Here is a 20,388-nt window from a genome sequence, read left to right as displayed (position 1 = left end):
GAACAGAATGTCACAGCCCTACCTGTTGAAGATTTAACAATTACACTCATTCGCCGTCTTACAGAATCAAAACTCAAAACCTCTAATAATTCAAACCTGAAACAGAAACAGAATTTTTATTTAAACAACTCTGCTTTTCCTGATCCCTAAACCAATTATTACAACTTCAAGCATATCAAATAAAACATGACTTCTAACATGGAAAATTATGTTGAGTACTGTGGAATATGGAACTAGTACAGAATGAAACAGCAGGTTACAATAATAAATAAGGGAGGCCCTTAGCTCCTAATTACTTGAAACAGAATTTGTCTGCATGATGTTCATAAGTATCTTTGGATGTCTAGCCAATATAATTCATTTAAGCAGAAGACTAGAAACCTTGCAGTAGAGCGCCATACTGCTTATGAAGTAAGTAAATTCCTTCCTATAATACCTGGGCATAGCCTCAGAACTTGAAATGCGTAGGTGTTTACATGCAAGTCTTTATTTAGTATTTTTCTAATTTTTACTATTCCTATCTCCCAACAGTGCCTGTTTAATTTCATCAATCTTGCTCAAGGGTCGATTGACAAGTTATTCAGGTGAAAACACATTTCTTTTTACTGGTTTTATATTTGCCATTGTTCTTATTATTTGATTTTATCCCATGCTCCTCCTCTCCTTTCTAGGAGGAAAAATGAACACAAGCTCCTCTTGTGCTGCTTCTGTATCATTCATCAGTTTATATACTTCTGTCATTTACTCTCTTACCTATTTCCTTGCATCTGAGAGAACCCCCCTTTTTCCAGCACAAACCTAAGTACCCCAATCATTATTCCCAATCTCTTCAGGATTCATCTGTTAATATTTTGCTTATAAAATAGATCTGCTTATTTAATTAGACCATTCAGTTAGAAGTCCTTACAACATCCTGGGATTCAAACCTATGCAAGGCCACAGTGTTTATTTCATTAAAAATTACAACAGATTCTAACAGGGAGCTGGATCAGGCCTACGTCTACAAACTATGATACATTTTGGAGAAAATTCCTAATAATTATAGTGCTTTCTTAAATCACCAAATTATACTGAATCCAGTTCTTATGAGTTGAGCCACAGAAGTCTGAAGTAACCTTTGGAAAAAAATCCTCCACATTCCCCTAAATAGGGGGAAGAATAACAGCAGTGTTCCTGTATTTGTGTACAAGAGTCCCCGTATAGTTTAGCAGAGTACACATGCAGGAAGACGCAGATGTACAACAGCCTTAACCAGTAGACCTCTAGAAATGTGTAAGGTAACATTTTTCAAAAGTATGTACATGCCATTAAACAGCTGTACTACTTATTATTGAAACCACTACTCACATTATGGTCTACAAGATTTATTCTACATGTCAAAGGAAAATGACAAAAAACAGTATCTGTTTTAAATTTTCTTTAAACCAGCTATAAAAATTTATTCTGTTGATATTACCCTCCTGTAAATTATATGGATTATTTGTAAACAACAAACAGGGTACATACCATTTTCTATTAAGAAAATATTATTTATTATATAACAAAGGAAAACTACCTATAGTTCCTAAAACTACGAGGAACTACTAGATTAGGTCATGAATGCCACACCACACCTTTGTTGTTATACTAATATTTCGTATTGCATACACTGTCAAACTATCAGACTAAATGAAAATATAAAACAACTACAGGGTCTGTTAAAATTATAAATATTAGTAATTTTTCTACTAAAATGTAAAATTTCTGACTTTTCTTAACTAAAAATTAACGTGTAGGGAAAGAATGATTAAACATACGCGTAAAAACTCAGTCTATTTTGTTATTTTTTAACCACTCACTTCTCTATGTTATTTTCCCGATTTAAGATCTCCATAAAATTGTCCTTCAGCCTTAGATAGGTATAACCAAGTCTGTAAAGTGAAACACACATCAAAAGAATGAATACAACAGATATATAATTACCCAGTTTAAGGATGTCATAAGGATTTAAGACTGAGCTTATCTTCTAGGAAAACAAACAAACAAAAAAAGCCTCCTAAAAACCCCCAAACTTCTTATTTGATTTCTGAACATGAATAATCATGACTGTACGTTAAGAAAATCATCAGCTCTAGATGATTTGGTATTTGTTACCACAATTTGTGTGCTGAAAACAATTTTGTACTTCAGTGATTACATCTCTAGGTTAAAAAAGTATTACATAATACCAAATTATACACATACCTCTGTATTCCTTCAACTAAAGCAACTTCATCAGGTGATGATGAAATATATATACAAGATCTTCTTGAGAGCTGGCTTTTCTTCAATCCATCTACGCTGTCATCATCTTTTACCTGAACAGTGTGGCAAAGACAAAGAGCTCGGAAAAATAGTTCCTCTCTTTCCTAAAAAATAAAAGGAACAGTTGTCATTATGTGTGATCACTTTCAAATATTCCTCTGAAAACTCTTCTTTTGGAAGGTTAGCAATGTTGCTGATTCCTATTTGTTATCAGATAAAGGCAGTGTCATAGGTCAACTGCCCTTTAGGGGGTGCCAAGACTTTCCCAGTGGTAACCACACAACTGCTTAAAAGAATCATGGAATCATTAAGGTTGGAAAAGACCTCTAGGATCAGCAAGTCCAACTGTTAACCCAACACGGCCATGTCTCCTAAATCATGTCCTGAAATGCCATGACTACACGTTTTTTGAACACCCCCAGGGATGGTGACTCCACCACCTCTCTGGGCAGCCTCTTCCAGTGCCTGACCACCCTTGCAGTAAAGAAATTTTTCCTAATTTCCAATCTAAACTTCCCCAACACAGCTTGAGGCCATTTTCCCTCATCCTATTGCTTGTTACCTGGGAGAAGAGACCGACCCCCACCTCGCTACAACCTCCTTTCAGGTAGTTGCAGAGAGCAATAAGGTCTCTCCTCAGCCTCCTCTTCTCTTTAGTCTATGACTAAATGACAGACTAATAGCTGCTAGTGCTACTAGCATTGCCACGCAAGTCAAGCTGCTAATGTCCAAAACAGACAACGTGCATCTTTTGCCTCCTCTGTGTACCTAGATGTGGCTAAAGGGGTTTTTTTGGTGGCTTTTTTTTTTTCTTACTTTTGCTTAAACTTTAACCACCTGTATTAAATACTTGTCAAGGTACATTTTGAGGAGTCCTGAGTCCAGATAGGGGGACGCAGCACCTGGAGCACAAGCATTAGCAGGCTTTACATATTTCAATTTCTTACTTGGCTTGAACACCTCTCAGAGCTATATAAAGTAAAAGGAGGGAGGACATTTTGGCAGCTGGAGGCAAAAACTTCTATAAAGTTTCAGATGGTTTGGTAATGACAGCTTCTGACACCAGGAAGAGATTTCTATTTCATGGATACCTGGCTGTGTTCTACCTGTATCTTTGTGTCTGAATCTTATTCTTCTGCGCTGTTCAATACAAACTGCCTGTGTCATTTTAATTCCAAGATAAAAACACCGTGTACCTTGGGACCACATTGAGAGGGCCATGGGTGACAGCCATAAGGCTGTTGAATTACACCGACGTATTTTAAGCAGCCTTATTTTGCCATAGTGAAGGGTATGGCCAAAGTTCAGTTTGAGACTGTATTGATATATTTAAAGATATATTGTCCTTTGGCTACGGTTATCCTACCCATTTACGCATGTCAACTGATGAGCAGGGTGAAGTCTCCTTAACTTTCAACTAACTTTGCTTTACGCAGCAAAAAAGCCACAGCACATACATGCTTTGTGTAGCACGTTTCAGACGTGGTTATATTAAGTCACACTTAAAAGTAATTTAATTTGATCAAAAAACATTCTCTGGCCACACCTTCACTCAGTGATGACTAAGTCAGTGTTTGCACTGAGCACTCATTTTCCCCCCGAAGAATTTCCTGCCTTGTTTTCCCTATTGTAGCTCATGTTAAATGGAAACTAGTTATTATATTTCTTCAGCTATTAACCAGATAAAGTTCTATATTTTTCAGTTTTATTTAATTCAGTTTTACAGCTGCATTAAGTTGGGAAACTTCCTCTTAAGCCTTTAAATCTTACTTTAAACTAGGAAAGGAAAAAGTCTATGTCGTGATCAATTTCCTGCCATTATCTACTTTGATTAGGGAAATACCGGGATGTTATATTTATAATATTCCCTTCATCAGCACAGTGCAATTTTCCTGTTTCATTGTAAAAAAACCAAGAACCTAGAAAGAGTCATCATACCTTTCCACTTCCTCCTGGAGAAGAATCGATCATATCAATGCCTGTACAATCGTGGAGAATTTGGCCATTGCAGATAACATGTGGTACATAAACGTGCCCTTCAATGCAACATTCTACAAATTCCATGTTGTTCTCAGTTAATGTTCCTGTTTTATCTGTGAAGACATACTCAATCTGCAAATGAGCACAAATTAAAAACAGCAGGAATATGAACAGAGATTTTCCAAGGTCTCTTAACAAAACTGAGATTACTGGGTTACACCCTCCTTTAAAGATCCTTACGCTGGCTCTTTCAGAAAAGGAAGACAACAATTTCTTTTGGGAGTCACCTTCCACAGAAATGTGGGCCCTGAAAGATTTTATCATACAGGAGTATCAGCAAAGCTATCTTTTGTCTCATAACACATTATTTATGTGTTTAACCTACTTTCACTCTTCTCTCAAGCTCCTTTTTCACTCTTAATGTCTTTCTCGCTCCAAGACAGACATTTATGGAAACAAAATGCACACAAATTCCATTTCCCAGGGATCACTATTTAATGTACATGCCTAGATTTGGATCAGTTACTGTTAGATGGTCCTTAAGGTGGTATCAGAATCCCCCACTACAGTTGTCTTAGTTTAAATGAGGACTCTGGATTAACGGTCGCATACAGTTATACACATGGGCACTGTTATTGCGCCCTGGAAACATTCCTTTTGTCTCAACATTGAATTTCTCATTAATTTTATCTTTTACAATGAGCCCCAGCATTTACAGATAACAACATTGAAAATAAAACCAAAACCTGAACTATAAACCAGAACAGCTAGATTGGTAGAAGCTCAATTTTGGATATTGGATATAGGTATTCTATACAAATTGCATATATATATTTGATGAACTGAGAGCATTATGTAAGGATAAGAATTAAACACTGGAAGTAAGGCAATTATTTAGTATTTGTCAGATTGTTTAACAAACTTTGACATTTATCAAGTGCATCAAACAAAATAAAAACAAATTTTTGCTCTCAGTCGTAACAGAAGTTATTAAATATGTGAACTTTCCTCCTAGATTGACTTTTCAAATATTCATTAATCTGAAAATGCAAGTTACCAAATTTTCCAGTGGACACAATACCCATATTCAACTTTTTTTCAAAATGGACAGGATTTATATGGATTTTTTTAATCTCAACTCCTATATTCATTTTCATAATACATTTATACAAGATACAAAATGCTATCAATCAATGGTCTTTTATTCATTCAGTGTGCTGCTTTGGAATCAACACTTGTTACATGAAAAAAGGAATAAACCATGTATATCACTGTGAAGGTATTTACTACAACCACACATAAGGATTTGCAATCAAAGCCTTCATTAGAAATATGATGTATAATATCTTCCAAAAATGTAGAAGCAAAATTTAGTTCACTGGATTTGTACTGATAATGCCAAGTACTCATGAGGGTCCTATTCTAGGAACAATGCTTAAATTTAGGAGTAGTAAGTTATTTCTTTATAACAGAATCACAGAACAGTTAGGGTTGGAGGGCACCATTGGACGTCATCTGGTCCACTCACCTTGCTCAAGGCAGGGCCACCAAAAGCTGGTTGCCCATGACCACATCCAGACAGGTTTTGGTTATCTTTAAGGTGGAGAGCCCACAGTCTGCCTTGGCAACTCAAGTCACCATGACAATAAAATAAAGTTTCTTGACATTCACATGGGCCCTCCTGTTTCAGGTTGTACCCATTGCCTCTAGTCCTGTCACTGGGCACCTCTGAAAAAAACCTGTCTCTGTCCTCTTTACACCCTCCCTTCTGGTGTTTATATACATTGATAAGATCCTCCCTGAACCTTCCCTTCTCCAGGCTGGACAGTCCCAGCTCTTTCAGCCTGTCCTCACATGAGATGCTCCAGTCCCTTCACCATCTTTGTGACCCTTTGCTGGACTCCCTCTAGCATGCCCATGTCTCTCATACTGGGGAGCCCAGAACTGGACACAGCACTCCAGGTGTGGCCTCACCAGTGTAGAGTAGAGGAGAAGGATCGCCTCCCTCCACCTGCTGGCAATACTCTGTCTAATGCAGCCCAGGATACCATTTGTCTTCTTTGCTGTAAGGGCACATTGCTGGCTTATGTTCAACTTGGTCTCCAGCAGGACCCCTGTGTCCTTTTCTGCCAAGCTACTTTCCAGCTGGGTGCTCCCCAGGGTACACCATGCCCTGTCAACCAGATCATTAATGATCAGGACTGGACACAGTACTGACCCCTGGTGTGCACCACTAGTTACTGGCCTCCCACTAGACTGCGCTGCTGACCACCACCCTCTGGGCCTGGCCATTCAGCCAGTTTTCAACCCCCCTCACTGTCTGCTCATCCAGCTCAAAATTCATCAGTTTCTCTACGAGGATCTTATGGCAGACAGTGCCAACTGTCTCCCATAATAGTAAAATACTTGGTACCACCTTTTATCCAAATAGATGTGTGTCCCTAAATGCTTAATTACTAGTTTGGCTGTGCAAATTTACGGAAATACATAGTGTTATTTATTTATTTGAAAATCTATGAAAACATTTTTAATTAATAGGGATCCTAAATATTTTCTAAAAAAACATTCATGCACATCTGTGTCAAGGTGATGATTTTCTTAACACAGAATAATAAACATAGAATTTGCTTTGGAAAATGAGAGTGACAGTCAATCATTTTACTGGATGAAACTTGTGTCTGGCGATTTGGTGTCAGTCTAGCCAGACAAAAAGGTTTTTTTTTCCGTCTGAATTTTACTCTAAGGAAGTTAAACGCTCTATAGTCAATCGAGGGAAATCATTACTTACTTAAAGCGTTTATCTTTTACTAATATAATACTACTACTGGCTGAGAAATCAGAATTTTTGATTCTGAAAATCAGAAGATCTCAAATTTTGTTTTCAGAATTAATCAGCCCTAAAGAAAATGCACACTAAGCCGCAAAAAAAATTTGGAAGTGACAATTTTAAAATAAAACATTATGATAGAAACAGTTGAAAAAAATTTATCATTCAATGATATTTACCTGTCCCAACTCTTCATTGAGGTCAGAAGTATTCACTAGTGGTCCTTCACCTGTGTCCTCATCAAACATTTCCTCATCCCATGTCAGGAAATAAGAACCAAGAAATTTCTGCATTTCCACAGTGACATACATGGATACAGGAATAATGTAGTTGAAAAGAACCATGAATGCAAGGAAGTCGGTAAAAGCTCGAAGAAACTGCCAAAGAAACAAGATAAAGGTATTGATTTTTCATGTACCATCAAAAACTGAAAGACGACTACTTACATTTGCAAATTATTTTTTTCTAATAACTTTCAGAGAGCAACACCTTTCACAGCTCACAGTTCAGCACAGGATGTATGCCTTCATGCTTTATAACATCACAACTAATTTGGCACAAAGAAAAAAACTTTTAATTTGTATTTTTCTTTACAAACATGCAGCTGTAGAGTACAGTTACACATCATTGTTTTAAAATTCTAGAGCAACTATTGAGTGGTGAACACCTGTATAAGAACAAGGAAAACAATAAAATGCACATTCACAGATTACCAGAAAAATACATTAAACTACAGTAACTCATTGAAGGATTAGCAAATTACATAACTTTCAGGCAGCATTTAATTAATAAATAATGGGTTTCCCTTCATTCTCACAATATAAGTAGAATGTGTGCACATAACCTGGCTCAACTATTTCAGTGTCAATAAGTCAACCTGCTGAGCAGGTTGAGATAGTGTTACTGGTAGTAATGCAAAACCTAGAACATGCGTGGCTAGTGTGTGCTCATCATGCATGCAGGGTAAAGAAGGAAATTTTCTGCAAGTCTGATTAGGAGGATATAGTGAAATAATAAAAGATATGTAGATGTGGCACTTCAGGGCATGGTTTAGGAGCCATGGTGGTGTTGGGTTGATGGTTGGACTTGATGATCCTAGGTCTTTTCCAACCTTCATGATTCTGTGATTCTATGCATATTACACTTTCTGCACCTATGGGTTCAGTTTGTTACTTTGAGTCATCTGGGTATCAATTCTGGACTACGCCCTTGCTCCTGTAAGGACATCAGACACTGGCAACTCTGTTGCTGGTCTCTAGTGCTCCTGACAGAGTTACGTGGCTATATGAAACTAAGCTTTTGAGGGATATTTTTACAGAGATTTCTCTACAGCAGATTCGTTTGAACACGTCTGTTATATGACTGCCATTTGTGCTGGGATTCCTTTCAGTCCTATATTTCTCGCTAAGAGATCAGTTCTTCGGTAATTCACATCAATGAAGGACACTCCAACAGACTTTCATGAGGCTTTTTACACTGAAACAGACATTTTCTCATCAGTTAAATTCATGCATACAATGTAAGTGCAAAAACTTAATATATAAGGTTTCTACAAATACACTGTCACCACTGTTAGCAAAAAAAGCAACAATTTCTGATTGGCAGTATATACTTTTCAGTAGGATTCTTATAAATTAAGGGTTTAGTAAAACTTGTTTTCTATTTTAATTTATTTCCATACCAGATTTCTCTTCCTTTCTGGCTCTGTTTTCTGATTATACCATGGCTCATCACGAAATGGTTCACTCTGCCAGACATACTTCAGGACAGTATTTATTAGTGCTTTACTGATGAGAATACAGAGGTATACAATAAGGAATAAATTCATTGATCTAAGGAAAAAAGGCAAAAAAAAAATTTCATTAGCATATAAAGTACAGAGTTTATTATTATTTATTATTATTCATTATTAAATGTTGTGCTTCAGCCAAACATTTGCTGCAAGTCTAACAATGCTATGATATTAAATAACTTCTCTACAGCATTTTGACAATGAAGAAAAATATTACTGAGGACCATTTTCTATTTAAAATGTTAACTGCTATACTTGTTTCCAAAATGTGCGTGACATTACCAAACCTAGTATATTAGTGAAAACAATAGCATAGATTGAATCAGAATAACCGGGCTTGTATCTGGAGACCTTTTAATGCCATTTCCCTGAACCAGTATAAAAACACTCACATAAGCACTTTTACAGAAATATAAATGTTTTAAGAACATTTTGCTATGTAGCTGTAATGATTTAACTCTTTTTAGACAGATCTAAAAAAAGAAGGAGCAAGAACACTTTGCATTTATAATTATATTTACATTAATGATAGGCATGAACTAATGATGGCCATAGGTTACACATCAAGAGCAACAGAAAGAGACACACCATCATTGCTCAATCACTGTGTAAGAGAAGGGCTGTCAGCTGTTCAGTACACCGCGCCTTAATCAATAACACCTTTTTATCACAAGGTTGGACACCTTACTCAGACCTGATGATGTCCAATAAAAGAGTAAGAGTAGAAAATAATCCCCTCTATTTTAAAGGAAGTAAGCAACCAATGTCAGCTCATTCCTTGAGGTTAGCAGTGTCTTCCCTTCCCATCATATATGCCTATATGAGACTTTTACTTTTAGCTAAACCGTGGAAAACCTGCCACAGACAGGCTTTGTGTTACTGCAGTTGATCCGAAGTGAAGTGCATCAAAAGAGTTAGTTTTACTGAATTCAAGACTTAATTGCAATGAATAGGAATGTTAGGATACTGAAGAACATAATCTTGGAAAACTGTCAGTAGGTGTTCTCTAATAAATTAAAGTGTCTTCTGAAACAGCAAAACCCATCATATCTTAAAAAGGTAAAGCACTACATTAAGGTGGCCTTTTTAAAAAAATTTAACATTTAATAAAAAAATCAGTATTGAGAACCTCATTTATACTGTTATATAACACATCTTGTAAGTTAAAAAATTATACACTAAAAAGCAAATTTTAAGTCCCTCTTTTAAGTACTGCTTTAAATGTAAATCAATGAAACATACACTTTCAGCCCCCCCCGATCCCCTTTTATTCACCAATCAAACATGCAGTTTTCTACCCCCAAAATAAATATTAGAAATTTTACTTTTCAACAGCAGATCGCTTCTGTGATTTTGCCTGGTAATTTAATGCCATCTTAGTTTCCATGCCAGTGTAGATAGCGACACCTGAAATTAGACAACTTGTTTTACTAAAGATTGCACAGTACAATAACTTAATATAAGTGTAATATTAGATTATTATACTCTGTCATTTCTTTAATTCTCTGTAGTCTGAAGAAAAATATTTGGATGATGCTCAAAAACTAGAAATGGCTTTAACACCTTGGTTCTTAGAGGGAAATTTTAAGCAGCATTAACATCCCATTCCAGAGTCACAGTTCCCAATTGCTAACATGGTGCTATGTATCAAAGTCAAACCAAAGCTGGGTTTTGACTAAATCCCTTTGCGTTTTTAAGTTCTTTTTTTTTTTTTTTGCTTTAATTTTAGAATCTAAGTAATACACTGTAAAAGAAAATCCAGATAGGCCTAAACTAAAGGATACATCCAAGAACAATAAAAAGTAGCCATTGATTTTGCTTGCTTCAGGAAGATTCATGGAAAAAGTGAGCTTTTGATACTACCGATTTCCTGTTGACAACGGAAACTGAGACACTAAACTTCAGAAAATTAAATACAACAAGAAGCTGTAAACAAGACAATGGATTTAAAGTATTTATTAAACCAGCACACCTATACATTGCTAAAATAAAATAATTTAGGATATGGATTGTGCTGGGTAATGACAAACACTGCATGTGTTAGGCAGGGCAGAAACAAGCACTCGTATTAGGTACATCTCTGCCCGATATGCAAGCTAATAGACGTATTAAAACCATCCTCTAAAGTTTAAAGAAATACTGACCACAAAGTAATTATATCAGTTCATCTATTTTAGATTACAATTAAAAGCAAAGAGAGCAAGTTTAAATTAATATATGCTTTTTACTTTTTTTTTTTTTTAAGAAAAAGCTGTAAGATTTTGGTATTACAGGCTGAAGTAGTTCATGGCTATCTATGACCTTTCTTCGGAGTACAGAAGTTGTATATGATAGAGGGTGATCTGGATCATTGTCCCTTTTGTCACCAGTAAAGAGTGGCTTGTTACAACAGAACTACCGCTCCCACTAGGCTTTCTTGAAGAATTAAAAAAAAAAATCTCAGTTAGTGCTTCCTATTTCTGCTAAAATATTCAATTTTCCGTGGAACAAAGACAATTCATACACACAAAATACACTGGCTAGCAGAAAGTCAAATTTTGATCAGGAACCGTTGCGGGGGTGGGGGGTGTTGGGGGCATTGTTTCATTTGGGTTTGGTTGCGTTTTGTTTGGTTTGGGTTTTTTTGTTTTTGTTTGTTTAGTTGTTTTGTTTTGGTTTTTAACAGCCACAATTATATCTGGTTGGGGGTATCTGTTTTGACAAATGAGCAAAACAGATTTAAGTTTTTTTAACAGGCTCATTAACTGCTTTGGAACAACAATACTAATTCACAGTGCTTGTTCAAAAGCCATATATTTACATGAAGAAGTTGAGTCATCTCCACTAACCCTTGAAGACTAAACTATAAAATCCCCCTCCCAAAATCTCTATTGTCATTGTACATCATTAACAGTTACTCTACTGCAATTACAGCAACAGTAAACCTTATAAAAACTTCTAAATTAAGTGATTCAATTGAAATCGTATGCTCAGTAGTAACTCTAAGGTTGTAACCTTGTTTAATGTTTGTTTATTACTTCAGGGTCCATTTAAAGAAAATATTTACCAAAGATTTTTTCTGTATTCTTTAAAGTGGCTCCTCTAAGAAGCAGATTTTCGGATCCTAATGGCCTGCAAAAGATAAGTATTACAAAATATGAAGACTTAGAAAGAAACAGCAGACCTTAGTGGAAGCCACATAAAAGAGGAAATTAGTTTTACTCAAATATTTTTATTTTGTGTAACAAAATTATTAGGCAGTATTTAAAGCTTTGAAGTGAAAATTAAATATATATATATATATATGTATATGCCTAAAATGAAGCTCATAATTTCACAATTCAAGTCAAACCAATGCATCTAAAAACCACATATGCGGGTACCTAACTAAAGACTAATCATCCTAATTGTAAGGTGCTTATTTTTAAAAATACTGACTCAAATCTTTTTTAGGCTTATAAACTATATTGTCCTGAATGTTAGAATTAATTACTAAGGACAATACATCCTTCCATATTATTTTAAGTATAAATGGCATACAAGGTATTGTTTCATACTTACTGTATACATTTCAAAACATAAAGATAATTTATTGAGGAGTAGTAGGGCAATTATTCTAAGGAACCCCATGCAGTTTAAGATAGTACTTTGGAGCATGACATGTAATACAAGTCACCATATGAGTGCAAAACCAAGGACTACTTTATAGACAGCACGCAGAATTGTCAGACTCTATTTATACAGCAATGGAAACGAAGCAAAAAGCAAGTTCAGTGTTTTTGAATGTTATTTAAACTGTTCTTGTGGTATAAAACCACCAAAAATCAAGAAACTCCAAGCAAACAAAAACCTCAGGGCCATAACTATGATGTAAAACCTGAAACTAGTTCCATTTAAACCAGTGGAATAATGTTATATGAATCATAGAATCGTTATGGTTGGAAGAGACCCTTAAGATCATCGAGTCCAACTGCTAACCTGTCACTGCCAAGTCTACCACTAAACCATATCCTCAAGCGCCACATCTACCCTTCTTCTAATTACCTCCAGGGATGGAGACTCAACCACCTCCCTGGGCAGCCTGTTCCAATGCTTGACAACCCTTTCAGTGAAAAAGTTTTTCCTAATGTCCAACCTAAACTTCCCTGACACAGCTTGAGGCCGTTTCATCTCGTCCTGTTGCTTGTCACTAGGGAGAAGAGACCGACCCCCGCCTCACTACAACCTCCTTTCAGGTAGTTGTAGAGAGCGATAAGGTCTCCCCTCAGCCTCCTCTTCTCCAGGCTAAACAACCCCAGCTCCCCTCAGCCGCTCCTCATAAGACTTGTTCTCCAGATCCTTCACCAACGTTGTTGCCCTTCTTTATTTGGGTTATAAGACATTATACCCCAATATAGTAAAAAATACCAGTTGCTGTAATAGTGCAGTCCAAGGAATACAAGTCTTAATGCCACAGATTTTCTTCTCATTCAGTGTTATACACAGATCAATCTATCGCTGTTGAGATTAAAAAGATATTTTCTGCTTATTTTCCCTTTCTCTCCCACCCAAGTCCATTTCCAACCAACTTTGTTAGTCATAAGAATCTTTAAAGTGAAAAACGCAAAAAAGACTTGTTTCCATAGCAGACTATAGAAATCTACTATTACGTGGCACATCACACAATGTGAAAAGGATCCTCGGGAGAAGATGCCTACTCCCTGGAAGTAGGCAGCTGTTGCTGCAACAGCTGACGTGGCCAATGCTCTGCCTGATTCCTCTTATCTGAGGGACCCCAGGAAGAACACAGACCAGAACTGCTGACAGATGGTCACTCTGGATGGTGAAAGAGATTCTTGCACTGCAGGGCAGTTATACAGGTGCTTCCTGAGGGAGCTATGACACTGACACACTCAGCAGCCAGACTTCCCCTCCTTTTTGCTTACTGACATAGAAAATCACATCTCTGCAGACACATCGAGATTAGGAAGGCACTTAGCCAGAATGGAGTAACCTCCCATATACTGGGGTCTAGGATATCACCCGAGCAAGAAGCCTTTCCCTCCTATAGTTTTGTCTCTTTGTGGCAACGTCCTGAACAAAATCAGGTACAGCAAGTCTCTTCCTTGCTGGGTAGACAGAAGATCCTAGGCAGGACAGACAGAAAGACTGGTGCCTCTTTTGTATTGCATCATTTTAATTCTCCATTTGCTGGACAAAGAATGTCCTGGACTACAGACTGCTCTTTGAGCAGAAAGCACTGCACTCCCTTCAGGCTGAAACCTATTTGCACAGGCAGCTGACCCTTCTAGGTGCCAGACCCAGGGTAACAGAGCACAGTCTCCTACACCACATACAAAATGCATTTCCCTGGATGTTGCCTTCCTGAACATGCACCGCATTGTGGACATTTTGGACAAATGTACAACCCCGCCTTTGTAAAACTAAACATGGTATTTGTCACGTTCAAACTCCTCAATTTCTAAGAAGAAAAATAAGAGAAATATACATGTGATACTATTCATACTGTTTGGCACGCTACCAAGATCCCATGCTAATGGTGCATTATCCAAGTACCCTCAAAATCCTATCAACTTCACTTACAAACTAAATACATGTCAAATAAAGATTCAAGTAGAATAAAGACATAAAATAAGAAAAATCTAACTGATTAAAATATGAAATATTTATGACATATGAAATTACAGTCTGTAAACTTCTAAAAGAAAAATATTTTATCAGTAAGACAAGGCAGCACAATGTTGGTGAAAGAAAGGCAATTCACACTATTGATACTTATTCAACCCTAAAAATGTTTAAATGAGTAGAAACCCAGGATTTTCCCTACCTTGCAGTAGGCTCATTCCTGTCACGGTAAACATTTATTCGACCAACAAATCTGCAAGGGAAATGCACAAGTAGTTTAACAGCACTTCTAATTTGTGTATTCTTACGTATATATGTCCCAATATTTCAGTTTTTTAAATGTACATCACAAGGACATGTCATTCTCTCTATATAGAGATGTATATACACCACATATACCATATATACATATTTTTAAAAGGCAAATTACTCTCACTTAAAATATTTTAAACGTATATGTGAGAATAGTTTACTTGAGAAGTATTTTATAGAAAGTATTCATTACAGTAAGCAAACAGCTTCCAATTAATTATCCAGGAAGCAAACAAGAATATAGAGATACATATGGGTATATTTAAAACGTGTAGATACAAAAATACACAGAACAGTAAGTGAATGTGAAATTTGGATACAAAAAGAAAAATACACAGTGAATGCAAGATTTGCATATTAAAATGTAAGATTATGACTAAATCTTCTAATAAGACAAGACGTCTTATTCTCTAAGCTACCTGTGGTAAGTAACAGTGTGGTTACTATCCTTTACAAAACTTAAAACCTACAGCTGAGTTAAATAAAACAAAAGCATAAAGCCAATAGGCAATTCTCCCTCTGAATATCTCTAAGTACACTTTATCTGTGTGTTGTGGGTTGACCCTGGACAGCAACTAAGTACCCACTAGCCTCTTGCTCATTCCCCCCGCCACCCTCAGCAGGACAGGGGAGAGAATCGGGAGAGCAAAAGCAAGATAATTACAGCTTAATAAGCGAAAGAAAAAGATAGCAGTGATACAAAGGCAACCACTCACCACCTCCCATATGCAGATCGATGCCCAGCCAGTCTCCAAGCAACAGCTACTTTGGAAAAACTCCCTCCCCCCCCAGTTTTATTGCTGAACGTAACACTACAACAGAGAATATCCTTCTGGTCAGCTGAGGTCAGCGTCCTGGCTGTATCCGCTCCCATCCCCTTGCCCCAACCCAGTCTAGTTTCTGGGAGGGCAGAGTGAGAAACAGAGAAAGCCGTGACACTGTGCAAGCACTGCTCAGCAACAGCTAAAACACTGGTTTGTTACCAACACTGGTCTAGTCACTAATCTAAAACACTGCACCACATGGGCTGCTACAAAAAAAAATTAACTTCATTCCAGCCAGACCCAGTACACTGTGTATTTGTAATAACACTATCCAAGTGGGTAACCTCAAACCAAAAGGGATAAAGCCTGGCAGTAGCATTCTGGATGGAGGAGGAAACTGCAGGGAGTTGGTGGGTCTGTCACCCTGGAAGGGAACCTCTCAGGCTCAAAGGAGCAGCACCTTTTCTGCTGAGAGAATATACAACACAGTAGAGCCACATCTAAAGACACCATACAGTTTGTTATAATTCATCATGATGTAAAATTACCATGTGCCTTTGGAAAGAAAGATTCACCACTGATTTGTTGAGAGGTAAAGTGCCAAGTAAAAATTAGCAGAGACAGAAGCTGTCTACCAATCTGTTCTCATTATTCGTGTCTCAACAGCTGTCCCAGGAAATTCCACCATCTATAACAGCATGAGCTTCAACTTCCAAGTGTTTACTTCGTGAACCATGTATTTAAAAAAGGATCAAGCCAAATCCACTTATCCAGGCACACACAAATTGCAATACTCCACAATACGCTGAAAGCAAAGGAATGAATGAGGACGCCACTGGCAACCTCTTCACGTTGTGGAACACCCTCCCTTCCCCAAGGAAACCTTGCAAGCTGTATGCGACATAGAACCCTAACTGACAGACTAAGTGAGGGTGCCAATGTCAATACATTAAATATTAGTAAAGCTTAATTTCTTCCTTATATTTTCTACTAAAAAAATTAATAGAAGCTCTAAAAATTTGTCGCGCACACCAATGGATTGTCTTGCGCACCCCCCTTTGGAGACCACTGAACTACCTGCAGGAAAGGAGCATGTGTGGAAGACTAACCTGACTTCAAGCTCACCATGGGGCCTACTATGCAGATGCAGCCACTATCTTTTCATTATGATATTCTTATAATTTAGTGGTAGGGTACCTTGAATGAAACACGTAAGAATTATTTTCTTACTTATAAAGGTCGGGCTGAGGTTGTTCACATTCAATGGTTGCATGTAGTGCATCGATTTCTTGTTCATTGTGAAATGCCTTTGTATCTTGAACAGCATAGTAAGTCTGGAATAAATAAAAGGTGTAAATAAGATCAAAAAACTAATAACAGATGAGTCATTAATCTGCAGATATTCTTCAGTTCAGCGTGAAACAGATCCACTGTCTTTTACATAAGAGCTCATAGTTCAAATAAGATGCACCTTTAAATGCTCCTAATTGGGCATCATCTTAGATTGTACGCAAATACTTTCCAGGGTACTCACAAATCAGATCACTGTGAAAAGCATTTAAATACACAGAGTTCGTGCATTATCTCCAATCTGCATGCCTATAATGGACACCAACAAAACCACAAATAAATGTTTTAAAACTTTCATAAAATAATGAAACTTTAAAAAAAAATTAAATCAACTGGTAGAAACAAAAGTTACACAAGTCAGCCTATGTGCTCACACATATAAGCATGAAGTCATAGCATGATCTGTATAAAAAATTAAATGCAAACTTTGCCTTAAAAAGAAAATGTAGAACATTTTATTACTTTATGACTGGATTCACCATCCAAACTAGCTGTTGTAACAAAACATGTTCCATCTCCTCTGCTACTTGATAGAAATATCAAGTCACATGGGAATGTTTCATCTTCTTTTACCATTACAATATCTCCAACCTGGGGGGGGAAAAAACCACAACAAAATAAAATGCATTTATCATTTATGTAGGAGTCCAAATTTCAGATTTCAAAACCAAAACCTAGATTCACTCAACTATCTTGAAAATTCATCAATTTTATTTACCACAGGACTAAAGAACTACAGAAATACCTCTGAAAACTGAATTATACTTTCGAGAACGAATGAGGTCTACTGTGTACTACCTTTCCTCTCAGGATCTCAGACCACTTTGCATGTACTGTCTTAGTAAGCTTTGCAACATTATTTGAGAGATGCAAGATACTATCCTTGTTTTAAGACTAAATATAACAAAATATTGTTTTAAAAACAGCTAGAGATGTGAGCTACTCTCATTGGCTCTTGAGGAGAAGCATCTAGCTCAGAATATTGTAATTAGAGGTAGCTAAAAAAGCTAAGAATTCCAAATCTGCCAAGGAAACAGGATACATTGTCAACAGAATCTGTCACTAGATGTCCATCCTATTTATTTATCCATGTTTAAAAATGAGCAAGTTCTTATTCATGTAAATATAGATAATATTACAGCCTGTTAAGAGTGTTGCAGAACAGTCAACCAACTATAAATTCAAAAGATCACTGTAAAGCATTCCTTTGAGGAAAACAGCCTTTGATACATTTTTGGAGCTCACCTTTTACATAGGAGAATATATATACATATATGAAAGAACTAATAGCAAAGATATACTATATGCTTTAATAATATCAAAATAACAATATAAATCCCACCAAAATATGTAATTTTTGCAATTTTTCATGTAGCTCAGCATATTTTTATGTCATAATTCGTTATAAGATTCAGCTTAATCATTGTTCTCTTGGTTATAAAGCCAAAGTCCTTAGCAGTAAATTCTAGTTAAGTAAAATAGTCTGATAACAATCAGCAGTAATAACAACTGACAATAAAATTGTGACAGATTTACTGTCACATAAATGCAACAGTACTAAGAAAGTACTACTAACAGTACTAAGTACAGATTTACTAAAATGTATTCAGTAACTAGGATGATGATAATAAATGAGATTTAACTTCTTGTATGTATGAAAAAGGCTTTTTTAAAATCAGTAACAATGAAAAATTGCAGATTATACATATGGTATAGGAGAACGCAAGCTGCCAAGCACATCTACAACAATCAGGTATGAAAATTAACAGAAACTTCAATAAGAAGTTTTCCATCTTTTGTGTAAATGATGGCATCTTTTTTAAAATCACGACTTCTAGTGCAGCAGTAGAGCTGTACTGTTTACTAATTTTGGGTCTGTGAACAAAAATTAGAGATTTATTAAAACAGAATAATGACAATTGGCTGCTCCATTTCTCGGGGGGAAAAAGCTGCACTTTTAACAAATAACAAAAAGGTTTGGGCTGTTCAGATTTAGGAAGGGACTCATTTTCTCATGTATTTCCTTTTGATTAAATGACTTCTTACATAACATTCTGCAGATTGAGGGAAGCGAAGATATGTAGTGAGACGAAGAAGGGGTAAAGTTTCGAACTGGAAGCAGTGAATGTCTTGGCTGGAGCCAGCCTGAACAATACAGAGCCTTCAACCTGAAGACCAGTGGAGCCTGACAGACCAGACTACTGCTCAAGTTGCCTTATTCTTCCAAGATGAGTCTTCAAGAGAACTTGCCTTTTTGCCGTGCAATCATTAATTATGAAAGATTGTGACATGATGACTCATAATAAAGCCCTCAAAGTGAGAACTTTACCAAAACCAGAAAAAACACTGTTAGGGAATTATCTTGAGTAAACTGTCAGGAAACAGAAGCCACCTATTCCTAGAACAAACTGTAAGAACACCACAAAACTATTTTGAGTTTACTAGCTCTCTTTAGCACTGAAAACAACATTAATTTAATGATCAGCTACCTAAGCCACAGCAATATTATTACAAGTGTAATCACCTCTACAGATGCCATGAAAGGAAAAATTAGAATTCTTCAGAACACTGAATCTGGACAGAAAGTCAGGAGGCCAGTTTAGTGAACAAACCCCTCCTGACACTAAAGTGTGACTACAAGAACAAGCGTGAGAAAAAACACCCACTGTGTCTGGAGTTTTTTCAAATGCCACTGAAAACATTTACACATCAGAGAGAGAGTTTTTAGGTGCAACTCAAGACAAGAGTCATCTTACTTTTGCCTTTCACAGATGTCATGATTTTAGCTGGGATAGAGTTGTTTACTATCTTTATCAGTTATCTGGATGAAGGGATCAAGTGCACCCTCAGTAGGTTTGCATATGACACCAAGTTGGGCAGGAGTGTCAAGGGTAGGAAGGCTCTGCAGAACGACCCGGACAGGCTGGATCAATGGGCCAAGGCCAACTGTATGAGGTTTAAGAAGGCCAAGTGCCATGTCCTGCACTTGGGTCACAACAACCCATGCAACGCTACAGGCCTGGAGAAAAGTGTCTGGAAAGCTGCGAAGCAGGGAAGGCCCTCGGGGTGCTGGTTGACAGCCAGCTGAATATAAGCCAGCAGTGTGCCCAGGTGGCCAACAGCATCATGACTTGTATCATGAATAGCGTGGCCAGCAGGAGCAGGGCAGTGATCGTGCCCCTGTACTCGGCACTGGTGAGGCCACACCTCGAGTGCTGTGTTCAGTTTTGGGCCCCTCACTACAAGAAGGACATTGAGGTGCTGGAGCGTGTCCAGAGAAGGGCAAGGAAGCTGGTGAAGGGTCTGGAGAGAAGGTCTTATGAGGAGAGGTTGAGGGAACTGGGGTTGTTTAGCCTGGAGAAGAGGAGGCTGAGGGGAGACCTTATCACACTCTATACTTATCTGAAAGGAGGTTGTAGTGAGGTGGGAGTTGGTCTCTTCTCCCAGGTGACTAGTGATAGAACGAGAGGAAACGG

The 20,388-nt window shown here is 37.2% G+C and overlaps 1 protein-coding gene across 3 annotated transcripts in view; it reads right to left on the bottom strand.

Annotated features, from left to right (window-relative positions):
• Nucleotides 1–20,388, bottom strand: part of ATP11A (ATPase phospholipid transporting 11A) — a 134,424-nt gene that overhangs the window by 30,305 nt on the left and 83,731 nt on the right. For all 3 annotated transcript variants that reach the window (XM_075091147.1, XM_075091157.1, XM_075091162.1), the window contains exons 6-16: nucleotides 17,375–17,503; nucleotides 16,793–16,896; nucleotides 14,689–14,739; nucleotides 11,929–11,993; nucleotides 10,208–10,289; nucleotides 8,772–8,922; nucleotides 7,270–7,467; nucleotides 4,222–4,395; nucleotides 2,224–2,387; nucleotides 1,839–1,910; nucleotides 23–96 (exon numbers count right to left, since the gene is read on the bottom strand). In XM_075091147.1, coding sequence (XP_074947248.1) covers nucleotides 23–96; nucleotides 1,839–1,910; nucleotides 2,224–2,387; nucleotides 4,222–4,395; nucleotides 7,270–7,467; nucleotides 8,772–8,922; nucleotides 10,208–10,289; nucleotides 11,929–11,993; nucleotides 14,689–14,739; nucleotides 16,793–16,896; nucleotides 17,375–17,503 — 1,264 coding nt within the window. The remainder of the gene's footprint in view (nucleotides 1–22; nucleotides 97–1,838; nucleotides 1,911–2,223; nucleotides 2,388–4,221; nucleotides 4,396–7,269; nucleotides 7,468–8,771; nucleotides 8,923–10,207; nucleotides 10,290–11,928; nucleotides 11,994–14,688; nucleotides 14,740–16,792; nucleotides 16,897–17,374; nucleotides 17,504–20,388) is intronic.

This window comes from Phalacrocorax aristotelis, chromosome 1 (genome assembly GCF_949628215.1).
Source record: "Phalacrocorax aristotelis chromosome 1, bGulAri2.1, whole genome shotgun sequence".
Lineage (NCBI taxonomy): Eukaryota > Metazoa > Chordata > Aves > Suliformes > Phalacrocoracidae > Phalacrocorax > Phalacrocorax aristotelis.
This window is presented reverse-complemented; position numbering and strand designations above follow the sequence as displayed.